The sequence below is a fragment of the Oncorhynchus keta genome, chromosome 21 (assembly GCF_023373465.1).
Source record: "Oncorhynchus keta strain PuntledgeMale-10-30-2019 chromosome 21, Oket_V2, whole genome shotgun sequence".
NCBI lineage: Eukaryota > Metazoa > Chordata > Actinopteri > Salmoniformes > Salmonidae > Oncorhynchus > Oncorhynchus keta.
The window spans coordinates 48273589-48283155 of NC_068441.1; the positions used below are offsets into that span (position 1 = coordinate 48273589).

At 42.9% G+C, this 9567-nt stretch overlaps 3 protein-coding genes across 4 annotated transcripts in view; 2 read left to right on the forward strand and 1 right to left on the reverse strand.

Moving 5' to 3' along the window:
• Positions 1–6771, forward strand: part of cers5 (ceramide synthase 5) — a 38731-nt gene extending 31960 nt beyond the window's left edge. For both annotated transcript variants that reach the window (XM_052474074.1, XM_052474073.1), the window contains 2 exons: positions 4443–4599; positions 6003–6771. In XM_052474074.1, coding sequence (XP_052330034.1) covers positions 4443–4599; positions 6003–6185 — 340 coding nt within the window. In that variant the 3' untranslated portion in view covers positions 6186–6771. The remainder of the gene's footprint in view (positions 1–4442; positions 4600–6002) is intronic.
• Positions 6772–6999: 228 nt separating this feature from the next.
• LOC118376341 (cytochrome c oxidase assembly protein COX14 homolog) lies at positions 7000–7983 on the reverse strand. The gene is made up of 2 exons (XM_035763051.2): positions 7825–7983; positions 7000–7536 (listed from the first exon to the last, which is right to left on the reverse strand). The coding sequence occupies exon 2, from the start codon at positions 7524–7526 to the stop codon at positions 7347–7349; it is 180 nt and encodes a 59-aa protein (XP_035618944.1). The 5' UTR covers positions 7527–7536; positions 7825–7983; the 3' UTR covers positions 7000–7346.
• Positions 7984–8036: 53 nt separating this feature from the next.
• LOC118376340 (pre-miRNA 5'-monophosphate methyltransferase) lies at positions 8037–9555 on the forward strand. The gene is made up of 2 exons (XM_035763050.2): positions 8037–8243; positions 8442–9555. The coding sequence occupies exons 1-2, from the start codon at positions 8037–8039 to the stop codon at positions 9033–9035; spliced, it is 801 nt and encodes a 266-aa protein (XP_035618943.1). The 3' UTR covers positions 9036–9555.
• The last annotated feature ends 12 nt before the right edge of the window (positions 9556–9567 follow it).

Below are 9567 nucleotides of genomic sequence, written 5' to 3' on the forward strand. Positions count from 1 at the left end.
CTCTATGGTTGTCATCTACCCTCTACGGTTAGTGAAACTCTATGGTTGTCATCTACCCTCTACGGTCAGTGAAACTCTATGGTTGTCATCTACCCTCCTCAGTTAGTGAAACTCTATGGTTGTCATCTACCCTCCTCAGTTAGTGAAACTCTATGGTTGTCATCTACCCTCTACAGTTAGTGAACCTCTATGGTTGTCATCTACCCTCTTACGGTTAGTGAACCTCTATGGTTGTCATCTACCCTCCTCAGTTAGTGAAACTCTATGGTTGTCATCTACCCTCTACGGTTAGTGAAACTCTATGGTTGTCATCTACCCTCTTACGGTTAGTGAACCTCTATGGTTGTCATCTACCCTCCTCAGTTAGTGAAACTCTATGGTTGTCATCTACCCTCTACGGTTAGTGAAACTCTATGGTTGTCATCTACCCTCTACGGTTAGTGAAACTCTATGGTTGTCATCTATCCTCTATCTACCCCCTATGATACGTGCAACACTGGGGTGTATCCACTTGGAACCAAACGGAAGTAAATGGGATGAAACAGGGAGGCGCCTACCTGAATACATCCCAGTTACCATCTACCCTTTATGGTTATCCATCTACCCTCTATGGTTATGGTTATCCATCTACCCTCTATGGTTATGGTTATCCATCTACCCTCTATGGTTATGGTTATCCATAACCTCTATAACCATAGAGGTTATCCATCTACCCTCTATGGTTATGGTTATCCATCTACCCTCTATGGTTATCCATCTACCCTCTATGGTTATCCATCTACCCTCTATGGTTATCCATCTACCCTCTATGGTTATCCATCTACCCTCTCTAGTTACCCATCTACCCTCTATGGTTATGGTTACCCATCGACCCTCTATGGTTATCCATCTACCCTCTATGGTTATCCATCTACCCTCTATGGTTACCCATCTACCCTCTATGGTTATCCATCTACCCTCTATGGTTATCCATCTACCCTCTATGGTTATGGTTACCCATCTACCCTCTATGGTTATCCATCTACCCTCTATGGTTATCCATCTACCCTCTATGGTTATCCATCTACCCTCTATGGTTATCCATCTACCCTCTATGGTTATGGTTACCCATCTACCCTCTATGGTTATGGTTACCCATCCACCCTCTATGGTTATGGTTACCCATCTACCCTCTATGGTTATGGTTACCCATCTACCCTCTATGGTTATCCATCTACCCTCTATGGTTATTGTTACCCATCTACCCTCTATGGTTATCCATCTACCCTCTATGGTTATTGTTATCCATCTACCCTCTATGGTTATCCAGCTACCCTCTATGGTTATTGTTATCTATCTACCCTCTATGGTTATCCATCTACCCTCTATGGTTATTGTTATCCATCTACCCTCTATGGTTATCCAGCTACCCTCTATGGTTATTGTTATCCATCTACCCTCTATGGTTATCCATCTACCCTATATGGTTATTGTTATCCATCTACCCTCTATGGTTATCCAGCTACCCTCTATGGTTATTGTTATCCATCTACCCTCTATGGTTATCCATCTACCCTCTATGGTTATTGTTACCCATCTACCCGCTATGGTTATCCATCTACCCTCTATGGTTACCCATCTACCCTCTATGGTTATTGTTACCCATCTACCCTCTATGGTTATTGTTACCCATCTACCCTCTATGGTTATCCATATACCCTCTATGGTTAAAAATCTACCCTCTATGGTTACCCATCTACCCTCTATGGTTATCCATCTACCCTCTATGGTTATCCATCTACCCTCTATGGTTACCCATTGACCCTCTATGGTTATCCATCTACCCTCTATGGTTACCCATCTACCCTCTATGGTTACCCATCTACCCTCTATGGTTATCCATCTACCCTCTATGGTTATCCATCTACCCTCTATGGTTACCCATCTACCCTCTATGGTTATCCATCTACCCTCTATGGTTATTGTTACCCATCTACCCTCTATGGTTATTGTTACCCATCTACCCTCTATGGTTATTGTTACCCATCTACCCTCTATGGTTACCCATCTACCCTCTACGGTTATTGTTACCCATCTACCCTCTATGGTTACCCATCTACCCTCTATGGTTACCCATCTACCCTCTATGGTTATTGTTACCCATCTACCCTCTATGGTTGTTACCCATCTACCCTCTATGGTTATCCATCTACCCTCTATGGTTACCCATCTACCCTCTATGGTTATCCATCTACCCTCTATGGTTACCCATCTACCCTCTATTGTTACCCATCTACCCTCTATGGTTATCCATCTACCCTCTATGGTTATCCATCTACCCTCTATGGTTATCCATCTACCCTCTATGGTTAAAAATCTACCCTCTATGGTTACCCATCTACCCTCTATGGTTATCCATCTACCCTCTATGGTTATCCGTCTACCCTCTATGGTTACCCATCTACCCTCTATGGTTACCCATCTACCCTCTATGGTTACCCATCTACCCTCTATGGTTACCCATCTACCCTCTATGGTTATCCATCTACCCTCTATGGTTATCCATCTACCCTCTATGGTTACCCATCTACCCTCTATGGTTATCCATCTACCCTCTATGGTTATTGTTACCCATCTACCCTCTATGGTTATTGTTACCCATCTACCCTCTATGGTTATCCATCTACCCTCTATGGTTACCCATCTACCCTCTATGGTTATTGTTACCCATCTACCCTCTATGGTTATCCATCTACCCTCTATGGTTATCCATCTACCCTCTATGGTTATTGTTACCCATCTACCCTCTATGTTTATTGTTACCCATCTACCCTCTATGGTTATCCATCTACCCTCTATGGTTATTGTTACCCATCTACCCTCTATGGTTATTGTTACCCATCTACCCTCTATGGTTACCCATCTACCCTCTATGGTTATTGTTACCCATCTACCCTCTATGGTTACCCATCTACCCTCTATGGTTATTGTTACCCATCTACCCTCTATGGTTATCCATCTACCCTCTATGGTTACCCATCTACCCTCTATGGTTATCCATCTACCCTCTATGGTTATCCATCTACCCTCTATGGTTATCCATCTACCCTCTATGGTTATCCATCTACCCTCTATGGTTATCCATCTACCCTCTATGGTTATCCATCTAACCTCTATGGTTATCCATCTACCCTCTATGGTTATCCATCTACCCTCTATGGTTATCCATCTACCCTCTATGGTTATCCATCTACCCTCTATGGTTATTGTTACCCATCTACCCTCTATGGTTATCCATCTACCCTCTATGGTTATCCATCTACCCTCTATGGTTAGTGCAGCACAGCTTTCTATTGTTATCATCTGCCTTCTATGGTTAGCCTCTGTCTCTCTGCCAGGTCTCCCTTGGGAAACTTCCTGGTTAATGGGACTTCCTGGTTAACTGAAGGTTAAATAACATTCAGCAGAACTATAGTGCATTCGGGAAGAGTATTCAGACCTCTTGACTTTTTTCACATTTAGTTACATTACAGCCTTATTCTAGAATGGATTCAGTTGTTTGTTGTAATCATCAATCTCCACTCAATACTCCATAATGACATAGCAAAAAAAAGTTTTGGGGAAATTTTAGCAAATTTATTAAAAACATTTAAAAAACTGAAATATGACATTGGTATAAGTATTCAGACCAGCTCTAGGAAGAGTCTTGGTGCTTCCAAACTTCTTCCATTTAACACTGATGAAAACACTGTTTTCTTAGGGACCTTCAATGCTGCAGACATTTTTTGGTACCCTTCCACAGATCTGTGCCTCGACACAATCTTGTCTCTGAGCTCTACAGACAATTCCTTCAACCTCATGGCTTGGTTTTTGCTCTGACATGCACTGTCATCTGTGGGACCTAATATATACCGCTGTGTGCCTTTCCAAATCATGTCCAATAATTTGAATTTACCACAGGTCGACTCCAATCAAGTTGTAGAAACATCTCAAGGATGATCAATGGAAACAGGATGCACCCGAGTTCAATTTGGAGTCTCGTAGCAAAGGGTCTGAATACTTATGTAAATAAGGTATTTCTGTTTTTTATGTTATCCAAGCAGATAAAGTAGGCAGGAAGCCTAGCGGTTAGAGAGGCGAGCCAACAACTGAAGGGTTGCCAGTTCGAATCCCAGGTCAAACGGATATAATCTGTCAGGAAGTGAGCTGGCCAGTATGCCAGTGCACCTCTCCAAAAACATGTATGTGTGTCATTCGTAGGGGATGGATTAAGTATGGCTCTCCGGTTGCTCTCTGTGTGTGTGTGTGTGTGTGTGTGTGTGTGTGTGTGTGTGTGTGTGTGTGTGTGTGTGTGTGTGTGTGTGTGTGTGTGTGTGTGTGTGTGTGTGTGTGTGTGTGTGTGTGTGTGTGTGCATCATTCTGTGCACATCTTAATTCATGGTGTGATACTTCCTATGTTCCAGGATCCTGAACACAACGTTGTTTGAAAGCTGGGAGATCATTGGTCCATACCCTTCCTGGTGGCTCTTCAACTCCCTACTGCTGGTGCTACAGGTGCTGCACGTCATCTGGTCCTACCTCATAGCCGGGATCGCCTACAAAGCCTTGGTTCGAGGAAAGGTGAGTGGGATGTAGGACTGGTACAGGTTAGATATAAACAGGTGAGTGGGATGTAGGACTGGTACAGGTTAGATGTAGACAGGTGAGTGGGATGTAGGACTGGTACAGGTTAGATATAGACAGGTGAGTGGGATGTAGGACTGGTACAGGTTAGATATAGACAGGTGAGTGGGATGTAGGACTGGTACAGGTTAGATATAGACAGGTGAGTGGGATGTAGGACTGGTACAGGTTAGATATAGACAGGTGAGTGGGATGTAGGACTGGTACAGGTTAGATATAGACAGGTGAGTGGGATGTAGGACTGGTACAGGTTAGATATAGACAGGTTAGATATAGACAGGTGAGTGGGATGTAGGAGGAGGACAGCGTCTCAGATTAGAAGTGCTGATCTAGGATCAGGTCCTTCCTGTTCATATAATCGTATTCATTATGATCTAAAAGACACAGCTCATGCTATATCAGCAATGTTACTGGGAGACTGTTGTGAATACAGGCCCAGACTTTGAGACTGTTGTGAATACAGGCCCAGACTGTGAGACTGTTGTGAATACAGGCCCAGACTTTGAGTCTGTTGTGAATACAGGCCCAGACTTTGAGACTGTTGTGAATACAGGCCCAGACTTTGAGACTGTTGTGAATACAGGCCCAGACTTTGAGTCTGTTGTGAATACAGGCCCAGACTTTGAGACTTGTGAATACAGGCCTAGACTTTGAGACTGTTGTGAATACAGGCCCAGGCTTTGAGACTGTTGTGAATACAGGCCCAGACTTTGAGACTGTTGTGAATACAGGCTCAGACTTTGAGACTGTTGTGAATACAGGCCTAGACTTTGAGACTGTTGTGAATACAGGCCCAGGCTCGAGAAACTCAGGAGTGGAAATTTCATCATGTCAGACTTCAGCTCAGGCTATAGTGAGTAAATAATAACTGTTGCATGTTGGAGGCTATGGAAGAACTATGGAATAAAAACAGTTTTTTATCTGTTCATACCTTTTCTTTCTCTTGTTCTCTCTGCAGAGATGGCTCTTTTATTTTCTCTCTGGGGTGAGAGAGATCCTCCTATCTTTCCATCTGTCTTTCTCGGCTGAGTCTTCCTCCTCCACTGCTCTTTTCCTTGCTTGCCCTGTCTATCTGATGACTATATATATATATATATATTTCTCTGCTCTCTGCAGTAAGTATTCTATTTATGCCTTTTTTTTTCTTTTTCCCCCCAAACAATGTGGTTGTCATCTTTGTGACATTTTGACCTGCAATGGGTTGCATATGAAGAGATCATGTTATGAATTTGTGTAATTTACCTATGAAAATAAGGTGCATTATTCATTCAACCATGTTTCCAGGATGTCAAGCACGTTGTTCACTTTGAATTGTAACCTTGTATTCCTCTGTCTGTCAGGTGTCTAAGGATGACCGCAGTGACGTGGAGAGCAGCTCGGAGGAGGAGGCTGACACCAACAGAACCAATGACAGGGGGGTTCAAATGGCTTTCTCTCCTAAGGCAGAGAACGGCACCAATGGCACCAACGGCCACGCCGTCACCACTAAAAGCTGGCCACAGATACGCACCAGCAGCAGGTGATAGAGGAGCCTGCCGTCTGATTCACACTATAGGGCCGAGCCAGGTCAAATATGTCTGGCCTGGTTACACTGCACATCCACTATTTGTCGGAACTGTGCTGGAAAGGACCATATCAGAGCCAGTACTGTTCGGGTCGGCCCTATAGTGAGAATTAGGCATATCTGTGCGGCCTTTCCACTACTAGTTCGTCCTATCCTAGATTACATCTTGAAGCGCTTTTCCAGCCTCATCCAGTTCTCTGGACGGTTTAACTTAGTTTCTTCATTCATCTAACTCTTAATTAAAATGTCTTCTTCAGAACTAACAATGATCGATGACTATGACAGCATACGATGGATGAATAGACACACTACTGTGACCTATAGAATCAAAACTGATGAAATGAAGAGAGAAAAAAAGTGCATTCCCTGATGTCAAGTGAATGGGTCTGTAGATATTTGCGGTACCTTATGAACATAGAACGCTTGCTTGTATTCCATTTGTTTAATGTGATGCTGCAGTTTGCCTGAGATTCTCTTCTGTCCGTTTTATTGGTCAGGTGGACTTGAGTTACTACTGTGTATTTTAAGAAGTAATTGTTCAGTTACTTTGATTCTGGTCAGTTCTGTTCACTGTTTCTATCTTATTAATATGAGACCAATGTTTATTGAATGTTTAACATTTTTTTTAAATGTCTTTGGTATACAAAAAAAAAATGCATATGAATTTAAATGTGAAGAAGCCAACAGAATCCTCTTCAGTAGAGATCATCCATAGATGTGGTGTGTATTAGGGCTAATAATGTGAGTGTTGAGTACAGAGAGAAAAATAGATGTTATTTGTGTAAGATGTTTTTATTCATATTAACGGTTGGTACATAACCTTGAAGATCTCACCACACAAACTATGATTCAGTATGATCCAAGCAAGTTATGATAAGAGACTGATTTGACATTTAGTTTAAGCTGGAAGGAGTCAACCCATTTTTCATTCAACTCCAGTCCTCTGCCCCTTCTCCTTTTAGCAGACAAATTATGAACTTGACAGTAAATGAAGAGTAGATTCTCCTTTACTCATCTGGGCACACAAAACTTCCACACCCAAATAGTTATCACATAAAAGTCCCATGGGAGGAACAGAAATGTCCATGATTTTGTGGACAAACTATTCAGTTCCAGTCCTCTATGGCTTGAGGACCTCCACGGCTTGGTTTTCTGCCGCTACCTGCAGCTCTTTTTGCTTGTTCATGTAGCGGTATCCCCGCATGGTGCACAGGTATCCCCCGTAGAGTGTCAACAGCATCATCGAGGCAGAAAACCCCCGGTATCCGAAGTCGGCGAGTCGCTTTGCGGTGGTCAACATGATGGTGTTCCTGAGAAAGTTATAACCAGCAACGACAAGTTGTAGTACAACTAAGGGTAGCTACATAGATCTCACTGTTTACTCGTATTTAACAATGTGGTTCACATATAACAAAATGTCAACATTTCAACAAAAAAAGTATAACATCGGATGTTAGTCAAATTCAGGGTATCTGATGTAATTTAGCTAGGTTAGCTAGCTATCAAGGTTAGCATGCTTTTATCAACACATTGAATAAAAATTGTGATTTTTTTTTTTAGTTTCAAATGACTGCTATGTAAATTGCATTGTCGTTTACCTTGTAAAATATGACAGTCAGATTATTGATACCCTTCTCAATGTCAACACACCTGGCTTGCTAACTTCTTCCGTAACTGAAAACAACGGAGTCTTGTGAGGGTCAAAAGTCGTTCGGTTCTTGAGTAATCAGCAGTGGGAGGAGCGGTATAGAAGTTCTGTAGATTTTTCCTAGGTCGGACGTATTTTGATGCTGCACACGTGGGAACAGCGATGGCCACATGTGGAGCAGAGAGTGAAGTTCTGGATGAAAAAGATGGTCCCGGTGCAGCACCATACGGCAATTTTATAAACTATTACACATTTAACCCACCAGAGAACCGTTTAAGCCTCATTCCGACCACACTTATTCAAGATTTGGGGTATGGCAAGGACAGCAGTGAAACCATATTGATGCTGGATGTCGGTTGCAATTCAGGGGTAAGCTTAAGCTAGCCAGCTAAGGTTAGCCACATAAAGAGATTTAATCATGTTAGCCATCCTTTACAAACTGATCCACCACCCACACATATTAAGACAACAATCACCGAGTTTCATCATCGGTCTTTGAATACTTTGAGTTAGATGTCTGTCACTAATGAAGTATTTTCTCATCTATCCATGTGTAATATATAACAGGACCTGACAGTGGCATTGTACAGACACCTTCAACAGAGAGTCTTGTCTGAAGACTCTACAACACCACCCGACACTGATCTCCAACTCCTCGGCTTCGACCTGGACGAAACCCTGATCCTCCGGGCCCAACAGACCAACCCTTTCCCCCAGAGCATCTCTTTCATTCGCTTAGACATCACTGAGGATGCTGCTAGCCAGACCCAGCTACAGGACTACCTGAGACAACATGGCGGCTTCCGCTTCCACCTCTCCTTGTGCCTGGCTGTTACCATGTGGGTCCACCTGAACCACGGAGACGCTGCCCTACTGGGGCTCCTCTCCCGGCTGGCCTCCGTCAGCCAACATCTCCTCCTGGAGGCCCAGCCCTGGAAGTGCTACCGTTCGGCTGCCCGGAGGCTGAGGAAGCTCGGGCGGTCTGACTTTGACCACTTCAAGGAGTTAAAGATCAGAGGAGATGTGGCAGAACAAGCCAGGGAACACTTAGAGAAACACTGTGGGATGGCACTGATGCAGTGTTTCGGTAGTACCAGCTGGGATCGTAGACTGCTCCTCTTTAGGAGAAGAGAGACGGTTGACCTACATTTATCCCAGTAGATAAAATGACTGGACTTGTAGTATATGTTATGATGATTGTCTTGAAGGAGTAAACTGAAAACATTTGAAAATTGTCTTCCTTGACAATGAAGTGACAAGGTCCTAAGGAAATATGTATGTGTGCAGAGAAGGAACTCCATGTTCCTTAGCCTCCTTCACAGCCAGCTCAAGTTCTTTAAGTGCAGTGAAGGACCAGTATGTTGATTGAACACTAGGAGGCAATAATACTCTGTTACTACTTGTATTACCACCATACCTAGTCTATGCTTTCAGCTATGCATTTAACTGATCTTACTCGATTTTCTTCTTAATAGCGTATATGTTCTGGCAAACAATTATGAATGAACTGTGTGTTTATGAGAAATGAATTTAATATTTTATTTTTGGGGATGTTTAAAAATAAGAATGAATAAAGCCCATGAATTTACTACTCCAAAGTATCATATCTCTTCAAATAACACGCCCCCCCTTTCTTCAAGGACCTCTCTCTCAAAGTTCATATTAAATGAATAGACAAGAAGCAGGTGGTGTC

Bases quoted from the DNA above. Each gene is read 5' to 3' on its own strand.
- LOC118376341 (XM_035763051.2), bottom strand. From the start codon at position 7,526: ATGTTGACCACCGCAAAGCGACTCGCCGACTTCGGATACCGGGGGTTT.
- LOC118376340 (XM_035763050.2), top strand. From the start codon at position 8,037: ATGGCCACATGTGGAGCAGAGAGTGAAGTTCTGGATGAAAAAGATGGT. The intron at 8,244-8,441 runs GTAAGCTTAAGC...AATATATAACAG, and splicing joins ATGTCGGTTGCAATTCAGGG to GACCTGACAGTGGCATTGTA.